The 27900-nt window shown below is 40.7% G+C and overlaps 1 protein-coding gene across 1 annotated transcript; it reads left to right on the top strand.

The window, feature by feature from the left end:
• The first annotated feature begins 12 nt into the window (after positions 1–12).
• LOC147324894 (LHFPL tetraspan subfamily member 3 protein-like) lies at positions 13–27727 on the top strand. Its single transcript, XM_086299046.1, has 4 exons — positions 13–1223; positions 19902–20138; positions 21974–22002; positions 24762–27727. Exons 1-3 carry the CDS (start codon positions 797–799, stop codon positions 21988–21990), a joined length of 681 nt encoding a protein of 226 aa, XP_086155172.1. The 5' UTR covers positions 13–796; the 3' UTR covers positions 21991–22002; positions 24762–27727.
• Positions 27728–27900: the final 173 nt, after the last annotated feature.

Raw genomic sequence — 27900 nt, 5'->3', positions numbered from 1 at the left:
AGTCGCACTCATATTTCGTCAGTCCACTGGCCGTTGACGCAGCGTTATCCAGAAGGTGTGTGTCACTATGTGCACGGACTGCCTCTGCGTCGTCTCTGCGCCCCTCCCTCTCCGAGTCCCAGCATCACCGACAGCCCCGCGATGCTGTCATAACCAACACGTTTATCGTTGACGACGCAGAGAGGGGCTGCCGTGTTTTCTGAATGGTAACTGTGATCGGGTTGCATTGATTCCTAAGCAGAATAAGGGCCTTATGTATGTATGTGCGACCACCTTCGGAGACATAACGGGCTGCTCGTTACAGGCTGAAGCCGTTTCTTCGAGGATACGTGCGCGTCATATGTTATAGGCTATAGCTGAGGTCCATGTGAATACATGCCTTTAGATGTCGGGAGGCTTTCCGAGGGCAGTACTGAGCTATAAAAGTGCGGCAGCGATGTGCACGTCCGACGGCCACACGGAGCGAGCGCAGTGAGAGACCGTTTGTTCCACTATAGTCTTTGACTTTTCAGCTGTCGGTCACAGGCAGGGTTCAGGCTCTCCGCTTCAGCTCCTCACTTGGTTCACCGCCTGGTTTTATGCGACGTCATGAGTTGATCGCGCCTGACAGATGTTGCTGTGTTGCAGATGCACAGGCATCGCTCCTCACGTTCTTCTCGCTGCTGTTTAAGCGTTGATTAGGTTAAATAATAATAATAATCATAACAAGAAGAAGCTGATTATATTCTAAATGTTAAGCCCTCGCTTTGCTCTCGGACAGATCGCAGCGTTCATTTAGTCTTCGTGATTGCATAAAATGATACCTGGATCCGCCGCATCAATGCTACCGTCAGCAGAAGCCGCGAAACTGTACCAGACCAATTACGTCCGCAACTCCCGTGTGATCGGACTTCTGTGGGCCATCTTCACTATTCTGTTCGGTATTGTTAACGTGACCATCTTCTCGCAGCCCTATTGGATTGGAGATGGCATGGATACGCCGCAGGTCGGCTACTTCGGCCTTTTTCATTATTGTATTGGAGACGGAGTCTCCAGAGACCTGACCTGCCAGGGTAGCTTCACTGAGTTCTCCGCTATCCCCTCTGGTGCGTTCAAGGCCGCTTCCTTCTTCATTGGAATGTCTATGATGCTGGTCGTCACCTGCATCGGCTGCTTCAGTCTCTTCTTCCTCCTCAGCACATCCACCGTGTACAAGATCTGTGGCTGGATGCAAGCAGCATCAGGTAAGTGTCCTTTCGGAGGCTAGCTCACCGCCACTGCTTTTTCTTTCTTTTTTTTTTAACGTATTTTTAAGTATGAATATATTGCCTAAATGTAAAATGCCTGCAAGAGCTTAGAAGCTGGCCAGCTGTTTTCTGTGTATGCTCTGCTAGGCTCAAAACACTGGGATGGATCGAATTTTGATTGATGAGTTGATGAGATAAATTAATTGGGAGCGGCCAGAGTGAAAATAAACAGTCTCCAGGATCTCCCCGGGAGCTGGCAGTCAGCCCTCCCGAGCAGACCGTGCTGTCCATGGTGCTGAAGGGCTGCTGAATGCATGACCAACATCGCTGGGGTATTTACAACCCGAACAAGTTTCTTTCTGAAAGCATGGATTGGATTACAGTTTTAGTAACATATGAAACATTGTCCAGCTCATGATTAAAAATAAATAAACAAGGCTGCTTATTATTAATAACTATTAAAAACTTTGATTCATTTTCTTCCTTGTATTTGTCTTACATTTGAACAATTTCAAAAACCTCGTGCCTGCATCAATGAGAACCTTTGGACTTCAAGTTTAATCCAGTGTTTTGGATTTCATGGGATATATTGTAATAATATAATCACAGCAGAGTCTCTAGTGTTTTAGCGTAAGCAACTGAAAATGTTTATATGCGGTCTTGTCTTATTTGTAATGCAAAACCACATGGAAAGTGCACACCTATTCCCACAGTGATTAGATAGCTTGGTGCATGAAGCTTGGCGGGCACACACAAATTTAGATTAAAAAGTTTCTATTAGCTAAAGGCCACAGAACAACATAACATAAGCATTAAATCACATGCTATGTTGGTAATATAGCACATCACATGTATAGTTACAATGCAGCCCAATTTAATGTAACTTGTTATATGCAAATGATCTTCAGCCTGCCCTCGCAGCCAGAAGACGTGTGTGCTCTTATATGTCAGAGCTGGTTTTCAAAATAAGTCGAGGTCAGCCTTTCAGCCGCTGGCAGTGTATTCTCACTAACGGTGGGCTGATGTCAGCGGCAGCAGAGGCCTCGATCATCTGAAGAGTTCAGATGGTGCCAAACATCGGTCCTAGCTCAGCTGCACTAGTGGTCAAAGCAGTCGGCTTGCTGTTTGCAACAAACAGAAATGAGGCAAAGTGGAGGGGAGGGGGTATTTGGAAAGGCTCCAGCTCAGTGTGTTATGTTTGGGCTGAATTAACGCAATAAGCCCGTCTAATAAGAAGACCGCTGGGCTTTGTGCTTCTGCAGCTAAGAGATGAAAGAGAAAGCCAAAAGGAGAGACCCTGACCACAGCAAGTTGGCACAGCGATGCCTAATGAGCAAGTGTGACTGTTTAGCACTGTCAAACTTTATTACGCTTAGAATCAGCTTAACCTTCAGCTGGCTTCACTTATAGAAGACAGGTGGCCCACTGGCAGTTCCTGTGCAAGTCATAGATGGTGATGAATGGCAGCTCAGTACAAAATAAAGTGAATACAAAAGGGTTCTTCATTGAATTCTTTCCTTTTATCTTATTCTTTCACTTTAAAACATTTTGGTAGCTCAGTATATGACAAATCTCATACCTGTAAAGCAAAGTGAAATTAAACCTGTCAGCTGGTCAGCGGTAGCTTGTTGTCACCCATCCCTGCTGCTAGATTGGCCAAGGACACAGTCAGTATTCAGAGCACTCTCCGCTCCATGGCACCAGCCTTTCTCTCTTCTCCAGCAATCATCCTTATGGGTGTCTTATAGACATTTTTACTGGGTGATATGACTGGTATGAAAACACAGCATGTAACAGTACCATGCCTCATTGAGTAAAAGGTCTATTCAGGCACACTAACTGAAAATCAAGGTCATACTTGACGCGTATACGTAATTTAAGTGGTACTCTGTATGCCGGTTTTGCAGGAGCTTTCATAAATCCCCTTGGGCTGAGGTCAGAGGATGGTGGATAAAACACTTAACATAGAAAACTCACGCTGTTGCACAATGCTCCTCGCCAGCGAATCAGCGTGTGAGAACGCATCTCTAGCCATCTTTTCTGTGAAGTCCAGGTAGAAACATTGAATGTTTGATGAGAAAGTGAACCAGCAGGACACATTAGAAGTCTCAAAATGCCCACCGTGGCCAAACAAAGCTGAGTGCAGAGAGTGCTCAAGCATCCAGCCGGCCTTTGATGGGCTCGTACCCTTCTACTCTCCTCAGCAGAGCCATTTTTGTCTGTGCCCCTGCAAAAGTTCATGGCATGTAATTATAGGTGTGTACAACCTTTCTACCCCCCCTCATAGAGCTTAAAGACAGCAAAATATATGATGCACGCTTTTCTGGCCTTTAACTGCAGTTCTTCAGGGGTCTGCACACCAATTAACTACATATACAGCGAGGTCAGCGATAATTACTTCACTGTTTTATAGACTGACGTGCGTACTTTGCCTTGTCGGCCGGGCTGACAGACTTTTTCTGTAGTTCGCGCTGCAGTGTCTGTTTTTGAGAAGAAACAGTGTGAGTCATACACGTGAATGAGCAACACCAAAGCTCTGTAAAGCAGGAAATGATGTGCAGACAGAGGGTGACCTATTTGGAATAAACAGGTTCGTTTTCAAAGGACTGCAATTTCATAAAGGTCAGGTTTCTACTTTCTGACTTCTTTGTTTATTGTAATATTTCTTTCTTTGTTTTATTGATACTCAAGAATAACTCAAGAACAAGAAATCATTCCTAGTAACGTATGTGCAAAATTGTGTGCTTTTTGTAGTATTTGCATAATTACCTCTGATGATTAATTGATGCATAAATGACACACTTTGCCAGGAGGACCTATTGCACAATCAGGAGTCATGGGTTTTCAAGAGGTTTTTATGTTTTATATTGAGGTAGTTCTATTTTGCATAAGATGATGCTGTATCACAATAATTAAAAATAATAGTTAGGGCTTGTATTCCTGCTTTCCTAACATGGCAAGTTAGCGGTCCATAAAAAGACAGTTTGTGCTTAATTAGATCAAATATTTAATATATACACTCACTGGACACTGTATTAGATAGAAACCAGGTTGGGCCCAATTTTGCCCAATCTTTCATGTTGTTTATGCCAAATTCTCACACATCTGAATGTTTTAGCAGAAATCGAGACTCATCAAACCAGGCAATGTATTTCCAATCTCCTGGTGTCCAATTTTGATGAATCAATGTGAAATGCAGCTTCAGTTTCTAGATCTCAGCTGACAGGAATATATCACCCACTGTGCTCTTCTGCTGCCATAGCCAGTCTGCTTTGAAGTTGTTAAACATTCAGAGATTTTCTTAATTTTCTGCATGACTTGGTTGCAAAGAGCAGTTATTTGAGCTGCTGTTGCCACCTTATTTTTAACTCAAAGCAGTCTGGCCATCTTCCTGTAACTACTTCACTTAGGTATTATTAGTAAAAGTGGTTTTTCAACCACACCCCAAGTTTAGTTTTCAGCTCCTGATTCAGATATTCTCTTCTGCTTGTCCTTGTCAGGGTCACGGGGGGTAGAGGGATGGCCATCCCAGTTGTCTTAGGGCAAGACGGCGGTTACACCCTGGACAGGTCGCCAGTCTGCCACAGGGCTAACACATAGAGACAGATAACCATTTTGGGCAATTGAGAGTTACAAATTAACCTATTGCCACTAACTGCATGTCTTTGGAATGTGGGAGCTGGAGTACACGGAGAGTTCCCACCATGCCACCATGCTGCCTAACTAACTGGCAACTCCTGATCCATTCGTTAATAACTTTCTCACTGAAGCACACTGAGTCACAGTAGTTGAGCGTGAGTCACAGAAAGCTAGAAAAGGAACAAAGTGTCACATGTTGAATATGGGATTAGTTTCTCATCAAACCAAACTCACCGAGTTCAAACAGATCAAACAGGATCATCACATCAAAACTTCAAACCTCTATGCTTCAAGCAGTGGTGAAAAAGGACAGTGAGAATATTAGGAACACGCGAGGTGATGAGAAAAAGAAAAAATAATAAGGACCAAATAACAAAAGATTTTGAGGTAAACAAAAAATCCAGGTCAGAGACAGAAGGCAGACAGAAAACAAATGAGACGACAGAGCTCAGCGAAGACGAGCTGGTCTTTCTGGTCACCTCAGTCTCTCTCCACATATTTCTCTTTGTATCATTATCTCCGTTCGCTGTTGTTGGCTTTTACTCCCATAGTCCATCTGCTCTATTGAGAGGCTTGTTGTGAAAGGAGCTTTAAATCCTGGTTGAATGTAGAGGTGGAAAGTGGTTGGAGCTCAGCATGAGAGCAGCAGGCATTGAGCTGCACTTGTCACTGCCACTGGACCAGAAATGCTCCAGCTCTCTGGAGTAAACGCTGCAAATGAGAACTTTTGTCCAGATACAAATCAGACTTTCAAAAGCAATCTGAGGAAAAGACTGATTTTGATGCTTTTTCTAGACATTTCAGATGTGTTCCACTTCTCTACATGTTAATGCATGTCCATCCCTCCTCGGGGACTGATACACTTTTTTAGCATTGTGCTAAAAAGGTCCAACTCCTTCAAGCTGCTGTTATGAATCACTATGTTATAGCAGCATACAGCATATAAAGACCTCCATTTATATTCAAATATTAGAAGTTTTAAATTTAATTTCAAAACGTGATAATACATTTTCTTCAAAATTATACATTCAGTTTCAGCATTTTCAAAGTTTTTGATCACTGCTTGCTGCAGGTTGAATCGGGTTTATGGCACATTACAGCTGTCTCCCGGCAACTGTTGTTTGTCCATTTTTGACATCTCTTTTTTTTTCTATCAGTATTTTATGTCATCCACACAACTCCATTTGTGTAACTATGATTGCAGCTGTGACAGAAACGTATCCTTCTTTAGCCCTTTTTGAGATTTTGCTGCAGTCTGTTAAACACGTGACAGAGACAGCCCTGTGCCCAGTCACTTGCACTGCTGCAACTCTGTACTAAACAGAGTAATGTGTCTCAACAGTACATTAAAATAGATACCCACTGTGGCAGATTTGAGAAACAACATGAAACAACACAGGACAGCACTCTCTGCTGTTACTGCAGTAACACACAGTAGTGCCTTTCACTATAACACCAGTGAGAAAGGAAAACTTCATACCTCTTTATGCCAGGGGACCGGGAATGAAATGACAAATGAAAGGAGGAGATCTGAGAGATTTCGAAACAGATATATGAATCTTTTTCAGACTAAAAATGGCTTGAAAATTGGCTGAAATCTACCATGGCCGTGTGGGAACATTGGCAGTAGCGGTGAGGTCGTAAAGGGAAACAAACTGGCTCAGGAGTTACAGAACTGATTTATCCTCTTGCTGTTTCTCAGCGCAGCAGTGAAACTCAACCTTTTTGCAGCAAAATAAACTGGATGCACAACACTGTTTATGCACTAATCCACACCTTTGCAGCACCCGGCTCAAGAGTCGAAGGTGAAACAGTCTGTATTTAGCTCTGTTTCTACGCTGTTATTTGGCACACTCGTCTTCCTTGCACATCAAAAAATCAAGGAACGATCTGCTTGCTTTCTTACCCATTTTTCTCACGTCCACCCAGGTACTTTGCTTTCAAATTACCTCTCCGTTAACACTGTTCCATCCCCCAGTTTTTTGTAATTAAAAAACACACGGTCACTTGAACCATCTAATTATAGTCAGAGGAAGGCAACTAAACTATCATGTATGCAGCTCACACTCCTGCTGATTGTGGACAGGCAAAGAAGATCGATGAAGGATATTATCCTGCGTGGTGGTGCAGTGGTCAGCACTGCTCCCTCACAGAAACAAGTGTTCTGGGTTTGACCTTCCAGTGTGGACACTGCATGTTATCCCTGTGCCCACGTGGTCTCTGTCTGGGTGCCCAGATATCTTCTCACAGTCCAGAGACATGTTTGGTTAACTGTTGGCAGTGAATGAGCGATGAACACAGTGCATAGATTAAAGTGCTTTGAGTGGTCAGTTAGACTATAAAAGCCCCATATAAATGCCAGTCCGTATCTACACACCACCATGCACATTGCACATTGAAGCATGGTAATTTGCATGCATGCAATGCACTCGCTCCTCTTTGCAGTGATTACAGCACATACGGAAGCGAGGTCTATGCTGTTTTTGTAATGCATACTTGCTGATTTAATTCTACTATGTGGTTACAGAACAGCTGGTTTAATTTAAAAACCGTAAGACTGCCTATCTGGAGATAAAAACCAACAGATCAATGCTGATTAATTAGCCCACACTTTGTGACTTTGAATGTAGCAGCGTGGAATACAAAACTCAAAATGCCAGCCAAGTCATCATCATGACTCCCCTGTGTTCAGTGTCCCTGTAGCGCTGCAGGGTGTGGAGTATAGATTTGCCGGAGTTAATCTCTGTGATCTCAGAAGTGGCCTAGCTCAGGCCAGAGCTCCGGCAGGGGAGGCTGCTGATTTATTCCACAGGGGGAGGGATGAGGTGGGATGGCAAGGGCACAGTGACCTAGAGTGTTAAAAAAAACTTTGCATGCTGTAGTGATGAATATGTGATGCACATGTAACTTCTGGGTGCATTTGTCTAACAGCTAAAAATAATATTTGCTTTGGAGGTGCAGATGCAGCATGTATGTGTGTATATATATATATTAGGGGTGCAACGATACACAAAATTCACGGTTCGGTTCGGTTCGATACTTTGGTGTCACGGTTCGATATTTTTTCGATACAAAAAAATGTTCATGCCTTTTTAATTTGTCATTTATTAAAATTATAAATATATATTTTAACTCAAAAGTACAGTTTTTAAATTTAACCCTAACCCTTGTGCGCGTTTTTTATTTTGACAGCGAATGTGCACCTGCGGACCACTTTTGTGCACCCCTGGTTATTTAGCTCGTCATATTGCAGCCACAGAAATTCTTTTGTCCATGAAACCATAAAGCTGCACTTTCTTTTTGCGTTATAGTCTCATTTGTCATAACTTCTCCGTTTTGTGGTAAGCTTTTCTTTGGCTGTCACTTCTTCACCCCGACCTGTCTTATTTGGCTCAGCAGAACTAAAATATATATACTGCTACTTTTACACACGGACTCACATAAGCTCAGCGATTCTCTGCGCGATCAACCTCTCACATGTTTAAGCTTGCTGCGGGAGATTTCACTTGTCATGTTTGCATAGTAAGCTAACGATTAATAAGACGATGTCAGAGGAATTGGTGCGCAAATTATCACCACTCACCAATCAGTGCTGTCGCTCTCTATACACAGTTTGCACGATTGCAAAGTGAAAGCAAAAAAACAAGCGCAAATTCAAACGCAACTTCAATATGTCACATATTGACAGTGGCTCACCGATGCCAATGACATAATTACCCAGCTACATTTCTGAAAGAATGCAAAAGCATTGACATATATTTTTCCTACAATAGCCCGACGGGCAGGGCAGAGAGATTTTTGTAGCCCGACTGGAAAAATCGCTAGCTCCGGGACGTCGGGCTAGCGATTTTGCAAGCCCTGTATCTGATTGAGGAATCACTCATCTTTGGAAAAGAGAGTTTATTACAGAGAAATGGCTCTTTCCAAAATAAAAGCTATACTATCCGCTTCTTCTGGGCTATATTCTCAGCAGCATAAGGAGAATCACGTGCTAACAGCTGTCTAAATGACTCGGCTAAAGTTAGTAGCATGCTTGTTGTTTTTGTCTTTGCACTAGGATGATGTCGGCGTAAATGTGCAGTCATATTCGTTGTGTTCCCACTAGTGCTTTCAGGTTAATCTCGTTGAAATGACCTTAACGCCACAACACGGCAAATCTCCGTTAACGAGCTACCGCCGATCGCCCCGTGCATGGGGCTAGACGGCCAACACGTTAACGAGCTAACTGCGCTAACACACTAGTTCACACCAATGTAATTAAGCATTGCATGGCACATCCAACATACTGTTTTACTTTAGTCCATGACTCGCTTACCTTCAGGGTCATACGTCACATGAAAACCAAAATAATTCCAAACGCCAGATCTGAATGAGGGTGGGGGAGGTCCATCTTGCAAGGAGAGCTTAACTTCTGTCTCGCTAGCTTGCCCTGCGCTCTTCCTCCTGACTATGCTGTCTGTGTTGAGCGCTCAGTGGATCTGCGCTCGACAGTGCAGCCTAGGCGGAGTAGTCGAACACAGATTCACTGAGCGCTCCACACAGACAGCATCGTCAGAAGGAAAGTTGATAAAATAAATTACAAATGTTGTATTGTTCGATACATATGCGTACCGAACCGAAAGCACTGTATCGAACGGTTCAATATCGATACGAATATCGTTGCACCCCTAATATATATATATATATATATATATATATGATAACATTAACACTGACCATGCATAATCAGCATATTTTAATCAACATGTTTTTCTCTCTACAGCAGGCCTGACTAGTCTATTTTCATTTTCAGTTCATCAGTGTTCATTAATGCTTTTTAGCTTTGGTTTATTTACACCAAATGTGTTCTTTGGCACATCAAACACCGAGTAACAGCATTAGTAAAACAGGTATGCCACTCTCAAGTCACCACTTTTCAGTGAGCTTTGACCAATCCCATCCATCCATTTTCTTCCACTTATCCAGCTGAAGCGTATCCAAGGTATCATAGGGCAAGACAGACACAAAGATACAGAAACACACTCACAGCTATGGTAACTTTAGAATCACCAATTAACCTAATCCCACTAACTGCATGTTTGGACTGAGAGTACTTGGAGAGAAACACAGAAAAGCTCTGGCCAGATGATGGATTCCAACCCAGGACCTTCTTGCTGTGAGGCGACAGGGCTAACCACTGCACCACAATGACCAAACAATGATCTCTTCTTGAAAATAGCCAAGTGGGTTTAATTGCTTAAACCGACTCAAGTAAAACCTGACCTAGGGCTGTTCGATATAATGATATATATCGAATGACGATATAAAAACGTCTATCGTTTCATTTTACGCTATCGTTTCTTTCGTGCTGTTGCAAAATAAACTGTTTACGGCAATATTTTTTCATCGTTTTGATGGTCACTGTAGTGGTTATATTAATTTCTTAAAGTTCTCTCTTTCTCTTATATTTAATATAACCACACTACAGACGGACAAGCGCCTGTTTTTATGCGTTGTTGTTAGCAACAACAACGGTAAAACCATCACGTGTCCGCTTGTTTATTTTCCACATAAACCTTTCACAATAAAGCTCAAGATCCTGTTGAGACTTTTCAAAATAAACTGAATCACGTGAAAGAGTATGCAGAGTATTTACCGATGAGAAGCAAAAAAGGAGCCGTCAGGTGCTAAAAAATAAACCTTAGACTCAAACGTTAGAACAGGCTTTTCCCCGCAGCACGCTGTGTAATAAATACTCACAAAGAAAACGGCGGCCTTTACAACCTATGTCTAAAAATGTATAGTTTAATGTATCGGTAAAACACTCGACTCCAGATATACGACGCCCAGCTACCCGAGATTCACAGAATTTACAGAAAATGTTACATTTTTGTGATTTATATCGTTATCGGACGATAGATGTTTTATATCGGGATATAAGATTTTGGTCATATCGCACAGCCCTAACTTTGGTCTCTAATCCTAATCAGTGAGTGAAAGTGAAAACCTAAAAAACTCAGCAAGAGGAAAAAAGCTAAGCATACCCAAAACAAAAAGGTTCCAGCTGGGCTCAAACCACTGTCTCCTGGCTGGATGATGCTCTGTCCTGGACTCTCATTCTGTCTTGGGTGAATGCTCCCATTGTCAAATGTTCACTGAGAGATCACAGTCCTGCCTAAGCCATTGCTGTTTTGCCTCCATGGTCCCCGAACGGGTGACCCAGTGAGTATTTGTCACAGAGAACTCAAAGGTCTCTTTTGATCCCCATTGCCCTTGCCAATCTTTATCCTCTGTGGAGGTACAAGCTGCATCTGGACCTGTTACATAAGCCCATCACCCCAGCCTGATTCCCTCCTGCTCTGCTCACTGCAGTTTACTCCGCACTCCTCCCATGATTCCTCTCCCCCGCTGCCTGCATTCTCTACCTCTGTATCCTCACCTAAGCTGCCATATCTCTTAAGTGCAGTCAACTGATAATTTCCAAGAAAAGCCTTTTCTACTGTATGTCTAGCTTGCTGCAGGGCATTTACATGCTGATCTTCTTTTTAACTTCAATTGATGTGTAATAATGAGGCTCTGACCAGATGGCGTAAGAATCAGGGGACATACACTCTGACGGGGAGGAGGGATTTAAACAATATCCTAGATAGCTAGACTAACAGTTACTAAGAACTGAACCCTTTAACCCCTCATCTATTGTTTAGTATATCTACTTTATTTAATAAAAATTGCATCACTGATGTTATTGAGCCTGAACTGCAGTGCTTTCAGATTTGATGCAACAGAAAATTAAGCGCACCGTACATTTATTTTAGTCATAGTAATAGTGGGTAGCCTCTTATGGGAATGTTCAACCTTTGAAAATGATGCATTGATATAACAAATATGACCTTGACCTTGACCCAAAACAAGGGCTCTAGGGAGGAATACACACACACACACACACACACACACACACACACACACACACACACACACACACACACGCGCACAATAGAGTTATTATTCAGTGCAATCCAGCTGCCTGTTGTAAGTGATTGACTAAATGATTTTTTTGTGTATTAGCACGTAGGTGGTGGAAGTGACACTGCATCTTTTTTGTCCTCTCTGCTTACACAGAGATGCTTTTTTACCCCCATCTCTATTTTTTGGGATTCAGGTTTATTCTGAAGCTGTAGCCAAAATTATATTGGGAACGATTTCCTTCTTGTAGAGTTTTATTCCCTGTAGCATATCCTGTATGCTGTAAATGCAATTTGCTCTTGAAGGAAGGTTATTTGCTACATTACAAGATGGTTAAAAAGTATTTGCAAGACTTGCCCTGACACAGAACGGAGATAACGCGATGAAATAAGCCATCGCCCGCTCCTTCTAATCCTTTCAAATGAATTGATAGGTAAGCTGTGGGTATTATGTGCTCGATGTGCAGAAAATTGCTGAAGATGTTGACAGAGGGGAATACTCAGAGTGCCTGGAAGCTCCTTGCTCCCCTCCAGCAACCATCAAGTTTTGCCAGCAACTGAAGCAGAAATAGATTTGGACTGTAGACAGCTCATCTCGATGAGCATGTTCCTCATCTTCCAGGGGAGCTTGTCAGAGTAAGTTTTAAAAGTTTATCTCGCTCCACTTTCCACTGTATCCCAGACACTTTGGAAATATGTTTTTAAAGAACTTTCTTATATTTGTGCCCAGCTGGGGTGTCTTAAAGTATATCAAGATCCTGATATAAGAGGATCAGTTCTCCTACAGCCACATATAAACGCTGCAACAGTAACACTTTCTATCTAAATATTATTAATAGCTCTCTCATTGCATGTATAATTCCTCCTCATAAACCCGCATCATGAAGCAAGCTTATACTATGTGGAGACACACTTTCACACTCCATTTAGCCACAATATATGGATCATACATCCTTAATTACCCCATTTATCTAATAGCAATTATGGCATATCATTGTCATGGTTTTAGGCCATCTTTCTTGGGTACTCATTCACTCGTCTATAGAGCCAGAGAAAAGTCTTGTCAAGTGTGAAAAGGGGTTTCATCATGCCCACATTAGAGGCTGAATTTGCCATGGGAAAGATTGTATTAATCAGTCTCATTTTACACCCTCGTCATTTGAAAATTAAGCTTACAGAATTGGACTGAGTAAATTAAGTATTAAATTATGACAGTGCAGATCATCGTCACATGGATATCAAGGCCTACATATGTTTCTTTGTGATCATTCAATGGTACCGTGAGGCATCTGTTATCTGTTTTTACTTGCTCTTGGATTCAGATGTAGAAGTTTTGACATTGATAATCTGTTGAGATAAATGAGATGTAGACTACAAATGAAAATACAGCGCAGTGAAGAAGTATTTACCCCCTTTCTGATTTCCTTTTTTTTCTTTTTGCATGTTTTTTATTCTTACTGCACTGATATCCAATTGTTGTTGTCATCATAATGAGGTTGATCCAGGAAAAAATTGCCACTGACCAATAACGTTGTCTGAGCATGTGGTTAGCATTAGCCCAGAGTCTGGCTAATACTATTAAAAACAATCACGAGAAAGCCAAGACGAGTAACGTAAATTAGACTAAAACCAAACCTAACTTGATAATATATTTATTATATTGTATAAATGAATAAAGAAAACACTTGAAATAGTTGCCATTTATTCTATAAGAGAGTTTTATATAAACAAAGGATTTTTTCCCCCTACAAGGCAGGAACAACACCACCACAAGGATATCAGCTACACCAACACACATATTTCAGATGACCAAATTTTAGTATTAGAAAAATATAACCTGATTAAATACAAAATGTAGTTTTTAAATGATGATTTTATTTAAGGGACAAACACCTTCCAAATCTTCCTGGCAATTTCCACCCATGTCAAATCATGAATTAACTGTGATTAACCAAATTTTGGGGGAAAGCTGAGTTCAATTTTAATAGCCAAGCCCAGGTCTGATTATTGCCAGAGCCGTTGAATAAAGAGGTCAGTTAAATAAAAACTGTGTGAAAGTGAAGCAGGTTAAAAGATCAGCAACACATGACACCAAGATCAAGAGAAGCTTAAAAGCAGATTAGAAACAAGGTCATTGACATCTATCAGTCTGGAAAGGATTACAAAGATATTTCTAAGGATTTAGGATTTATCAAACCCCAGTGAGAGCCATTACACTGAAATAGAGAAAACTTGGAACAGTGGTAAAACTTACCAGGAGTTGCCAGCATACCAAAATTACTCCAAGAACAAAACAATCCAGGAGGTCACAGAACAGCCCAGAACAGTGAACCAGAAAAGACCTTAACTTTTCTGAAAATATTCCGTGGACTGATAAGACAAAAGTTGAACTTTTTGGAAGGTTTCTGTCCCGTTGCATTTGCCTTAAAACTAAAACACCATTTCATAAACAGACCATATCAACAGTCAGACATGGTGGTGGTAGTGTGATGATCTGGGGCTGTTTTGCTGCTACAAGCCCCGGACGATTTCCTGTAATTAAACCATGAATTCCGTTCTCTACCAGAAAATCCTGAAGGTGAATATCAAGCCACTAATTCACGCCCTGGAGTTCAAGAACTGAAGTTAAAACAAAACAAAATGAAGGTTTTGGAGTGGCCTAGTCAAAATCTGGACCTTAATCAGATTGACTTGTTTTTGCATGACCTTAAACAGTTCATGCTCAAAAACCCTCCAATGTGGCTGAATTAAAACAATTCTGCAAAGAAGAATGTGAGCCAAAATTCATTGATTGCTGTTCTTGCAATCAGCGTCACAGTCAGCTGTTACGTTTAAGGGACAATTACTTTTTCACACGGGGCGACTCGGTAGGTTTGGAGAACCAGCTTGGATTTAAGTCATTATGTTGCTTCCACTTTAAACATAGTCGATTTCTATATGAAAGAGCATAAAAGAGTGTAGAATAAACGCCTTGAGCAGAACTAGATTTTCCTCAATAATTAGGTCACCATTTCACTAATGTAAGTTCTGGACCGACACTCATCATCGGGGTTTGATCGTTGTGAAAAAGACATTAAGTGTTACTATGTTAAACGAAAAGAAGCGTGCACGTGTTCGATTATGTGCGAGGGTCATATCCACATGCAGCGTCAGATAGCACAGTTTACTATGCGTGCATGCATAATTAAGTTTGTCGCAGCTGTTTAAATGAGGAGAGGAGAAAACACATTCCACAAAGGACTGTGGGAGCTGAAAATTGTCAATCCCTTTTCATGGCTTAGATATGTCGCAGGCGTTTGAGTGATGGAGGGAGTTGGGAATACACACAACTGTTTAGTTCCAGGTCAATCAATGACATGCCGTAACAGTGAAATGATGCAGTCAGACATGCAGCCGCATTGACAGCGTTACAGCAAAACAGATTACAGGTTTGTTTTTCTTTGTTCTCGAACCAGATGCACAAATCCAATGAAGCTGCCGCATTGGTGGTCACACCTCTGCTCAGACCTCTGCTCACCTTGACTCTTAAATGACATGCGGAGATTATGAAAAGGGAAAAGTATAAATCAAAGGTCTTTCCGTATCGATGGGATTTACTTGTCTCTTTGGGAAAAATGAGCCAATGTGCTTCTGACGAATCTGCTGCCATCACACGGCTCTGTACCATCTGTCGGTCTGCTCTCAAACTCTACTGTAGTGCTGTTTGCACCTAATCTGCCCTACCTACAGTCTCTTACGTAAGTTGCTGTTAGCCAACAAGCATTTCACAGTCCAGTTTTACACTTGCCTGATCCCAATTTTCCCCAAAAGGAGAAGACAAACAGAGGAAGGCGTGTGCTTATGTGGAACCTGCAAAAAAGAAAAAAAAAACCCTCCAAACAAAAACAAGTAAATGCTGAGAATAGCTCTGCTTGTCGAGGGGCTCCAGCATATGGTAGCCAGCGCTCATGACGTTGGAGTGGTGCTGGGTACTTGCTGGCGGCTACACACAGGAGTGGAACATGGCAAGGGTTCAGTCTCTCACCACGTCCCCTCCTCCATCCTCTCCCTATATATCTCTGCGTGCCTCTGCCTCGCCCTGCCTCATCATCCGTCTCTCCCTTTCTCTGCGCCTGTCTGCCGCTCTGGAACGAGATGGAGACAAGGAAAAAAAGCCAAAAGGGAGGATAATGCCCGTCAGTTAATGTCTCGTCTCCGCTCCGACTGACAGCTGCATTCTGTTAGGTGTGCTGCTATTTCTGTGGCGAGGAGCCGGAGCACACCATTTATTACTGCAGCATGAAGTTCTGCTTCAGTGCAGTGCAAGCGGGTGCAGCCAGCAGATTCACAGAGATAATGAGATGGTTTTTGTCTCTCTTTTTTTTTTTTTACTTTATGAGAGCCTATTTATCATTCATGGGCAGTTTATGAGCATTCAGCAAATTTATTTTTAACCCACTTTAATATATCCGCAAGCCAACCCTGTTTTTAATGAATTTATTAACCGTTTATGAACTTCGAGTGCATGGCTACAAATTGCAGACACAGTTTTTAAGGTGATGTGTTTTTACTGGTTTGTCCCATTAACAGTCCACAAACCAAACACTCAACACCCAATTAGCATCACATAAAACAGATCAGATAAAACATTGAAAACAAACAATCAATCAGGTTTTCATTTATTTCATGTGGTTTATATACAACTTTTTTTTTTTCTTTTTGAGAGTTGCATATGGAAAATGTATATGGAAAAACAATCCTGGTGCTGTCCCTTTGGGGAAAGCCAAAACCTTCCATTACTCCAACATTTTTTGTCTGTCCTTTCATTCTATTTCGCCAGTTCAGGGTTACTCGAGGGTTGAACCCCATCCCAACTGGCATAGGGCGAGTGGCAGGGTACCGTATTCAAATTTGCAATCGCCAGTTAACCTGATCTTATGTGAAATGGTGGATTCAAACCGAGGACCATCTTGCTGTAAGACACAAGTGCTAACCAACAGTTTTTCTAAGCATGGGGGTAAAAAAGAAAAACCAGTCCTGATTAATTTAAGCAACTAGAATTTATATCACTTAATGTACTGACATGTTGTCACGTTTGGCAAGTTGTTTGGTGGAATTTGGCCTGTCAGTGTAGATAAAAAGTTTAACCATGTCATAATTTTTTTCTCTTTTCTAAAATTCCTGTGTTAATGAATCCACTGTCACTCTCTAGAGCCCATAATTACAGCTAAAGCACCATTACATGTATTATTTACATATTACTTCCGATTAATAATTGATCCACTAACAGAATTCCCACATGTCTTGTAGAGCATTCGTAAATCATATAATCTTTTTTTAAATTATTATTAAAGGCCTCTTAACTGAAAGAAGTCAACGCTCTTGCTTATTTTGGTGTTATTATGATATGGGTGTAGACTGCTTGATGGTAACCTTTATGGGAATCCAAATTCACAGAAAAGGTCTCATTATGTAAGCAGTGCTGTGCTGGATGGGGCTTCTCTGTAGTGTTGTGTGATTATGGATTAGTTCATAGCAGGCATTCTGTTACAGTGCATGAAGGGAACATGTGCTCCTCCTCTAACCACAAGCTGTTTCTGGAAACAAGAGTGACATATGTGGCACCCTCTGTTGGTATAATCCTGTCCAGTGCATCCCTCTGAGATGATTATCAGCAGAGGCAGACTTTGTAGTAAATAGAGTTCAGTAGTGACTGAGACATATTTTACTGTGAGTGTTATCTTTTGTCCTTCTTCCCATCACACGTTCAGTATTTGTCTCCTATTCCATCTTACTGGCAACAAAACTATTAAGAGGGATCCTCCTGTGGTTCAATCTAATATTCATGATCCTGTTGAACTGAGCCAAAGCGACACAGGAGACAGCCAGAAAGATCGAGAAAAGTGCTTGCTACCTTTGTAGCAAATACATCAAAAAGGAGACAAAGAATAGTAATGCGTGTTGACTGGGTGAATATCGAAAATGGCCTTCTCTGGTACTCCCTCTGTTCGATGAATGACGTACACAACACACCCCCTGCTAGGAGAAGCACAGTTGGTAAGAGTTCACTGATTTTCTTTCTAAAAAACTATAGCTGACTGTGTACACAAACAAAAATCAACTTTTCTTCACTATAAAATAAGTAAAATTAAATAAACAAGAAGGTTCATATAGTAACATAAATGATTAACCATTTCCCTCAAAACTACACTAGTTTACATGATCTGTTTTCACTTAAGTACAATTGAAAATAAAGTGCTCTGCAGTCAGAAAGCGGTACAAATAATTAATGGAAAATAAGCTGCTGTACACTCGCTGCACCTAGCATATTTTACCTTACCAAACAAAAGCAGGTGCAACAGATTTATGCAACACCCCATCAGATAACAGACACCCACCTTTATTTTCTGCTTTATACCTCTCCATAATTTTCCTTATAACATTTTTGATCCTTTGCTCATAACAAGGCTGCTAGCTTCTGACTGACTCTGAATTATTTAGCTTTAGCCACTTTCCCTTAGTTAGCGTCTTTAAAATGCTAAACTTGGCTGGTTAAGGGTGCTTTCATTAGGTGTTTGACCAGGTTTAGTGCACTTTGGTGAACTGGTGTGTCTTCGCTTACAGTGAAAACCTTCCTTGCTAACGACATGCTAGTGTGTGGCTGTGCGAGTGACTGTTAGCTGCTATGCACAGGCTGTGCATACGGGAAACAGATCTGACATAAGCACAGATGTTACAAAAACATAGATGTAGCTTTGGTTTAGAAAAATAACGTTATTTAATGAAGTTAGTTAGGAAATAAATATTTCAAATGGGAGTATTTGTGGATCTGGGGTACAAAACTGCACGCTCATTGGCTAATGGTTTGTGAATCGCCAATCAGTGTCCAGTTTACCAGTCAGACCTGCCATTCCGTTTCACATCTGGTTTTTCACAACCAAGTAAGAAATGCTCATCTCTTTCACAGTAGCTACTTAAGTCTTTTATACTAATCACAACCAAACTATTATTAACTATTATTACCAACTATTATTATCTTTTCTGTGAGAAGGCAACATCAGTCAGTTAAATAACAAACCAATCAAAGTGTGAACATTTAAGAGTTAAAGCAAATTGTCATATACCCCAGATTTGGTTATATATTTTTTGTGTTTTCTTTTTAAGGGGGAAAATATTAAGATAAGAATTTTCCAAAATGGCCACAGGAATCAATCAACTAAGAAAATGTGAGTCTAAGAGTCTTAAATTCAAGCCAATGAAACTCAGAGGCAGCTGTAGTTCTTTTCTTTTACGCCATCAGCATCAAACTACCTCTCGGAGATATTTGCTGCTGAACACAACTCTTCGTGTTGTGAATCAAACAAATTGTAATGCTCTTTGTTACCTGTAGTGTAACAAAGAAAAGATCACCCTATTTTGTAATACCATACTAAACCTAACAGTGGCACACACATATTGCAGGTAAGTGTTTGAAAGTTCATGGGTAATAAACTAGAAAAACGCTCAAAACCCCCAAACCTAATACACAAACAAACAGCATTCAGGGGCAAAACATTGAAAGCAACTAGGTGTTCAGGGAATAAAGAAGTGGGGAGTCTGTTTTATTATTAATGTGCAATGCGCTGTGGATAATTGTGCAGTCAGCTTTTTTTTTTCCAGGTCTACTGCTGCTCTGCTGCAGCACCACCTCAGAGGAGGACCTCATTCAAAGTGAAGATGAGAGAAATTTTACCCTTTGGGCAATAAGTGAGAAAGAATTAGACGGGCTCCTCATTTTCTTGTGCTTTTCTGATGCAACATTACCTTAGAGAAGAATCTGTTAGGTTAAATTAAGTTAAACACTTTGGGACAAAACAGAGAATTATGAGCAATAAATCTAATATTATCACCAATGTAAAAGGTTGAGGATGCTGGGAAATCCATAATGTTTTGAGTAGTCAAAACACTTTAAATCTGTCACTGCTATTAAACACCATTATTCCCACCCTTATATTCTCCTCCTTTATGCTCATATGTATTCTTTTTTTTTTTTTTTTTTTTTTTGCTCATATGTATTCTTGGCTTGTCCTTATTTTTCTTCGTTTGATTCACGTTGCCCATCTCTGCCTCCGACTAGGTGTCTGTCTGGTGCTGGGTTGTATGATCTATCCTGATGGATGGGACAGCGACGAGGTCCGGCGGATGTGCGGAGAGCAGACTGACAAGTACAGCCTCGGCGCGTGCTCCGTTCGCTGGGCTTATATCTTGGCTATCATGGGCATCCTGGACGCCCTCATCCTCTCCTTCTTGGCTTTCGTCCTGGGGAACCGGCAGGACGGCCTCATGACAGAGGAGCTGCTGGCTGAAAGCAAGGGTGAGAATAAGACATGACTGACTTCCTTTGAAAACTTAAAGCAACATCTTACTCATAAAAGCTGATGTGAAAAAAGTTATTAAACCCATCATAGTTGGAGAAGTTTCCTCATCCATGACGCATCAAATAGCTGAAGCTCATTTTTCCTTTCTGAAAAATGTATTTAAACTTACAGTAAATATTTCTAGAACTAGGCACTGATCCCACTAAATTTCCAAATATTTTAACATTTTTATCATTAATTGAGAAGTAATCAGTTTTTCTTTCTCGTTGTTGTTTTTTTGGCAGAGCGGTGCCATATAAATTGCTCTGAAAGTGCATCTTAATGCAGTTTGTGTTGGTGGGGACTGCCAAATGCACACACACACAGAGCAAGAACGTTTTAAAGCTTGCTTCAAGAGTCGGCTCGTGATTCATCACAGCCCAAGTGACTTTCACCAGACTGAAAATAGAAAATGCACATTCATTAACAAGGTGACAAAATATAAACAAGGCTTGAAAAGAGATGAGATGAACTAAATCCATGAAAGGATTACAGTCAGTGCACTCTTGCGTTCACGCCCAGTGAAAGTTTTGAAGTAATGAGCTTTTGATGCAGCCTTTTTAAAAGCAAAGCTAAATTTAGAAAGCTTCAGATGCACACTTTGAATATAACGAAGGGACTGGCATAAGCCTTCTTTCGGATAATTACAACCATTAATGAGCACCCGTTTTAACCCCTTAATAAGCTTTTTCCCCACCACATCCCTGCGAGTCAGGCAGCTAAAAAAAATGATTCTTGTTCTCTTTTGATTACAGTTATGAACACTGTCTCTTCTGCAAGAGAATGCCATTGTAATCTCTTTTGCTAGTTTGTTTTGCACCTATTTGTCAAGGTAAATGAATTATTTTAAACTGATCTCTATTATTGTTTTGGGGATATTATAACAGGAGCTTTGAGCTTCTGAACATGTGTGAGGATACAGTCAGATATATTTCCAAATTAGTCAAACTTGCAAGTCACATTTCTGCTGCGTCTCCAACGGTTTTGTGACTGTGTGAGTATCTGGCAAACTTCTTATCAAAATATAACCTCACTTTCTTACGAAACATGTAGAAAAGGCCTGTCTTGTACTGGTAAGCATGCATGCATACTGTATGTAATTCTGCATCACGATCACAGCTCGACACAGTGAGGTACTGTGGAAAGGCCTGGGTAAAGGAATGTCTCCCAGTGGGAAATGCGATTTGCATGTCCATGCCCTGTAGTCTGTAATGGAACCAGACAGCCATGGGCAAACTGTTAAAGAGAGGTGAGGAGGAAGGATGGACACGAACTAGTAAAAGAAAAGACTTGTTAATCAGCAGAAGGGATTGGGGAAAACTGGCGTGTGTAACATCATCGGGTGCTATGTTTGATGGCCTGTGAATGCAGCTGGTAATAATAAAAACAGCAATCATAATAAATAATTCAGATCTGCAATTTATTTTATCTTGTCCTAAACTCTGGTGACCTTCGAGTTACAGTTAAAGGTAAAAATAAATTATAAAAGATTTATAGACAAAATCATAGAAATGAAAACTTGGCATTATCATTATCATTAGCTTTACCATACCAATAATACTCTGATGATGATAATGCACCACTTACTTCTCTCTTACTTCAGGGCGTGGGAGAATCTTTTCATTATAGCTCAAAAATCTTTAACCAGTTCTCTCATCCCTGGTGCCATCTACTGGTGTCTGTGTGCAATGCATCAAATCATATGCGTGGCATTGGTTGGACATGCTTTCATATATTTTTTAGAAGTGTTTTATATTTTTCTCTGTTTTTTTTTGTTTGTTTGTTTTTTCAGATGGAGGGAATGCCTAATCAAATCATTAGGTGAGTAAGCACAAACATACATCTTTAACTGTTATATTACACAAGCCTCCTAAATGAACTGATTGTGCTTTAATGTTTGGAATATTATCTGTGTCCTTAGGCACCATAGAGGTGTAAATCCAGTGTAAATGAAAAAAGTAATTTACATTTCACTCCTTAATGGATCGTTAATTTAAAGTACAATAACACGATATTTCAAATCAATGGAAAGATCTTGGGTTATAAATGTTTCTTGGCTAGAAGCATCAGTAGGTTCCTATTTGAGGTTGCTATATTTTCTGTGTTTTGGTTGCCTCAGTGTGTCCTTATCTGATCCCGCGTATCCCGTTCGGTGTTCATGCGTCAGTCCCTTTGTGTTTCCCTGTCCCCGTACTTGTTGTAAAGTGTTTGTATTTAGATTGGTATTCATCTCTGCTGGTTGTTTCCCTTTCTTTCATTTCCTGCATCAGTTTCGTTCCCTCACTGCCTCCCTTGATTCCCTGGTTATTTTTACCTGTTGTTAAGTGCATTTTCCTTCCTACTGTTTCCCATCAGTAATCAGATGTTTGTGTTTAACTATTCCTGTCTTCTCTGTGGCCTTTGTTGGATTGTGTGTTGTTTATTCCTTCTGTGTCGCTTGTGGGTTTGTTTGTATTTAGTTAGGTTTGAAGATATTTTTTTGTTTATTTACCTGGTGGTGCTTTCTCATGAACTCTCAGGAGAGTTGCAGTACAGCTTGCTTTTTGTTTCTTATGCTGTGTCCTGGGTCCTCTAGCACAAAGTGAGTTCAGCATACCCAGGATATCTTTCTGTTATCTGGATTCACTTAGCCTAACAGTGGCAATCAGGATAAGTGCTCATTGTTCTGTTTTCAAGCTGATTATCACCCTGATAACGTTAACCCAGTTAACCGACAGTTTCTCCTGCACATTCACATGAAAGAGGTGACACTGGCAACATCTAATCCAGGGGTGTCGGACTCCAGGCTTCGAGGGCCAGTGTCCTGCAGGTTTTAGATGTGTCCTTGATCCAACACAGCTGATTTAAATCGCTAAATTACCTCCTTAACATCTCTTGAAGTTCTCCAGAGGCCTGGTAATGAACTAATCATTTGATTCAGGTGTGTTGACCCAGGGTGAGATCTAAAACCTGCAGGACACCGGTCCTTGAGGCCTGGAGTTCGATACCCTTGATCTAATCAACCAAGAATGTCACACAAGAAGATAAAACTGTAATATATGAAGAGGTTAAACACATAAAATAGTTTGCAACACAGCTGCTGCTGACAAATCGTTGATATAACAATGCTTCTTGGCAATAAAACTACTATTGGAAATCTATTTATTCCCCCTTAAATGGTGTGACATATGGTTAGGGTTAGGGCGATTTAAGTCTGAGGAAACAAGAGACATTGGTAACCTAACAATTGTATTCAATTACCACACAGCTGCCTCAGTAGCATGTGGAAGAACTGTACACAGCCACAACAGCCTGGCACCTCCTCCTCATGCTAAGATGGTAAATGGACTGGTTCTTATATAGCGCTTTTCTACTCTTCTGAGCACTCAAAGCGCTTTACACAACTTGTGCATTCACCCATTCACACAAGCACATTTTTCTATGTGTTTTCTAGGTAACATTCACACACACTCATACTCCAATGGATGCATCAGAGAGCAATTTGGGGTTAGTATCTTGCCCAAGGATATTTGGCATGCAGACTAGGGGAAGCCAGGAATTGAACCACCAACCTTCCGATCAGTAGATGACCTGCTCTACCGCCTGAGCTACATGGCATCCCATCCTTCAACCAACATTTGTTTTTAAGTCAGCCAGTGTGGCTTTGTTGGTCCCTCTGTCATGAACTGCACATCTAAGCTGGTTGGTGGTTCGATTCCTGGCTTCCCCTAGTCTGCATGCCAAATATCCTTGGGCAAGATGTTAACCCCGAATTGCTCGCCGATGCATCCATCGGAGTATGAATGTGTGTGAATGTTACTTAGAAAGCACTTAGAACAATGTGCTTGTGCGAATGGGTGTGAGTGGGTGAATGCACAAGTTGTGTAAAGCGCTTTGAGTGCTCAGAAGAGTAGAAAAGCGCTATATAAGAACCAGTCCATTTACCAAAAAGAACCCCAGTACCGTACAAATGTACTCAAAAAAACATTTTAATATCTTAAGACAAAGATGCACGTGCAGGCAATATATAGCAAAAACATGGACAGCGAACTGAGAAATTAACTGACATAAATGGCTCTAATGTGTCAGGACGTGTCAAATGAACCATGCTTTATGCATAAATACAACCACTGCAATTATGAATATAAAAAAATCAGTGAATCAGTGCAGCTGCAGCACATCAGTGGTTTGCATTTATAAAATTCTATAAAGTCCTACCGATGTACAGTGTTTAAGCTATTCAAAAATGAGTAATACCTTACTGAAAGGATTAAAAAGAAGCATGCAAGCAACAGTTCACAAAGCATGCAGAGTAACAATTAAAAGCAACAAACAGCTCAGTGATTATTTTCACAATACTCTACATGCAGCCATGCAAAACAGAACAAAGACAAATGAGCAACACTGCTGATTAAGCATAATTTGCACACATTTGCTCTGCAAGGCAATGAAGTATAGATAAAATGCTTTTTCCCTATCCAGAATTATTCATCTTAACAAGGTCATGGTGTACGTATGTGTAAGCATAACTCTTGAATAACAATTGTAAAAATTGGAATAGCTTGCAAAATACACTTTGTCTTTCACTTTCTTTGTTGCAGGTTCCCGAAGATCCACGTGTCTGTTTTCATAAAGTACCAGTCGATCAACATCAGCTTAAAAGGGAGGGAGGCGGTCCGAGTGTGTGGTGGAAAGGAATTCTGTTGAACCAGCCAGCCTGCCTTTTGCAACTACCTGCCAAAAAACCCCAATGTAACCTACCTTTGATGTTGTGCTCACCGTTGTGCTCACAGTCCTAACGTCATCCCCAGCATTTAGATGGAGCCCAAAGCACTTCTATCCTAATGTGTCCGAGCCTTGCACAACATTTCATAGACCATGGCAAGGGGCAGAGACTGTTAATCTGTCGACAAGTATATGGACTACCCACTACCTACCTGCAAAGACACAGGGTTGACATTGTACACTTGCATTGTGAGCACAGACAAAACACAAACACACACTCACACTCACACACACACACACACACACACACACACACACACACACACACACACTACAACCAATGTTCCCTCTAATTTTTCACGTGTCTGAGCGAACGCACAAACTCCCTGAGCGGTCCCTTGGACCTCTGTGAGCAACAGCAGACGTGTGCACTGTGGTCACGGCAGCATTGAATCCATCCAAGTTACACGGTTTATTAAAATAATCAAATTACAGCATTTATGTTAGACTACTTTTAATTAACTGCTTTAGCCCACTTACAATTTAAAAGAAATCTTGTTCATGACCTGTGTAGCATGTTAACACTATTGGAAGTAAAAATAACTTGAACTCCAATTTTGAAAACACAACTTTCTTTTTTTTCTTTCTTTTTTTTTTATAAAGCTCTGACTTGTATTATGAGTATGAGTCTGTGGTCTGTTAGAGAGTCCTGTAAGTCTCTGTCTGCAAAATACAGTATATAATGACCAATGTTGGGCAATTAATTATATAGTTACTTCTTTAAAAAAGTAACAGAGTTATGCAAACAACAACATTTTTTGCAGCTGTTTACCCAAAATGCAGCCAAGGCGGTTTTTTAAATAAACAAACTATTTACAGAACAATCAGCTGTTCTGCATCAAATCTGATGCCACACAAATCATTTGTGCCACTCCAACAAATAATTTCTGTCCACTATGAGATAAAGGAGAACAACAGCCTGATAGCTGCAGGCCTGACAACAGGAGATGTATCACTCCTGTAACACCTGTAACATTCAGCAGTCACCTCATTGTTCTGACGCACACAACAAAACTATTGACTACACTACACACTAACTGCACAAGATTTGCGCTAAATGTCGCAAATCTCTCACATCTCAAAACACCGCCGTCACTCCTAAAACTTCCCTCTTCCTAAACAACTAAATGCCATGTTGCCATATCATTTTTTGATTGGTCGACATGGTACATTTTTCCACCAATAGGAAGGAGTGGGGTTTTTTTGGTTTTGTTTTTGCTCACAGGTGGAGAGGGCTTTCGAGCGTTTTCCTTATAAAACGCAGTTTTTACCTTTCTTCCTGCACTAAATATAAACAACGATAGTATTCAGGAAGAAAACCAAACATTGCAGATATTTTTATCAGAACTCTGGTTTTACATGGCCTATCAACACAATTTAAAAACTGGTATAAAGTCAACACTTTTTCCGTCAATTGTTCCGTTTGTCCTGCTCACATCTCCAATGGTTGTACACGTTGTCATTGACGCCATGCCGCTTTGCTAGCTAAAACACCGGTGTCGGCACATAAGGACGCTGTCATAGCCTGTCAGCGACGTTGATTAGCTTTGTATATACAAATGTGAATCACATTATTGGCTGGACTATGGGATAAGGTGGCATCGTTGTAATCCCATACAGGAGCAGCCAGTACTTACTGACTAACACGGCAAAACAGAATTGTTAAAGTATTCATTTTAATTTCATTCAGGTTAGATTTTTTTTCTGTGTGCAACGCAGATTTTCTGTGCGCAGAGACCGTGCCAGCAGTGCGCAATTGCGCACCCGCGCAGCTTAGAGGGAACATTGACTACAACTCATACACAAGATTTTACATTCAAACAAAAAATAAACAAAATTCTGTAATTACAAGTATTAAAGTATGTTAACACTTAGCTGTGTGTGTCAACGTCAGAATGCCTATCATGTTTTATTTGTGAAAAGAAGAAACTTCTCATTTTCAGATAATATCGGGTTTATGTAAATCTGTTGTGTTTAGGTTTGACACTTAAAAGAGAGTTTTATTTGCTTATGTGCCCCCACCCCCCTTGTTCCCCCTCACTTTACTAGAGAAAAGGATATTTAAGACTCTTTTATAAGAATATTGTCACCTAAAACAGACACAACTTGTATTACAAAGTATGTACAGTAAATATTTAAGATGTTATAGGTATTTTAACTAAGTCCATTTAATGCCCCGCTAGCTAACTTTGCACAGCGCTTCAGTTTAAGAAGAAATCTAATATTTTATAGTTTGTGTATCTACACTGTGATGGTGGCTATTAGGACTGCTGCAGGACTCCTAGCTACTGTATGACTGTGTGGTTCTGTATGAGTGCATACCGTAAGGAGGTCAGTGGGTATTTGAGGGAGTGCATGCACGTATGTGAGTGCTGGTGTGAATGTGGTGTGTGCAATAGTTTGTTGGTCTAGTGAACCAATATGCCAGCCTCACACACAGTTGTCCTGTTGTTAATCTAAATCTGTGGGTCTATGTCTTAGTCCAGGTCTCTTTCTGTTTCTCCCTCTTTGACTCCTTTTGTCTCTTTGCTTTGTTGGGACATACAGGGTAACATAAAGGGGGTGGGAGTATAACGTGGGGTGACTGGTGTGCCTGAGTATTGAACTCAAGTAATAATGAATTAGTAAGGCCTGTCCCAGCCTCACCTGTGGGTGTGTTCTTGTGTAAATAGATATTCTGTAGATGCCAATTAGCAAATATGGAAAAGATGATTAACTTACAGCATTGGAAGAGGTTCCTTAAAAAATAATATTAACACTTAATAAAGGTTTTCACTGTAAATCTCTGTTGTGCTTTTTAAAATTTATTATTTTAACCAAAGCTATGAAGTTTTTAAAGGGCAAACCATGTAAATGGATGAGACATGTGACAGTATATATAATAATAAAAAATACACATTATGGTTTATTCGCTGCTGTTTAAATGGCTAAAGCAGCCTTGCACCCTCCCCCCTG

Source organism: Aulonocara sp. 'chitande type north' Nkhata Bay, linkage group LG7 (assembly GCF_057382095.1).
Source record: "Aulonocara sp. 'chitande type north' Nkhata Bay isolate Kocher_YH1m ecotype deep benthic linkage group LG7, A_spYH_male_GT1.1, whole genome shotgun sequence".
NCBI classification, from domain to species: domain Eukaryota; kingdom Metazoa; phylum Chordata; class Actinopteri; order Cichliformes; family Cichlidae; genus Aulonocara; species Aulonocara sp. 'chitande type north' Nkhata Bay.
This window is presented reverse-complemented; position numbering and strand designations above follow the sequence as displayed.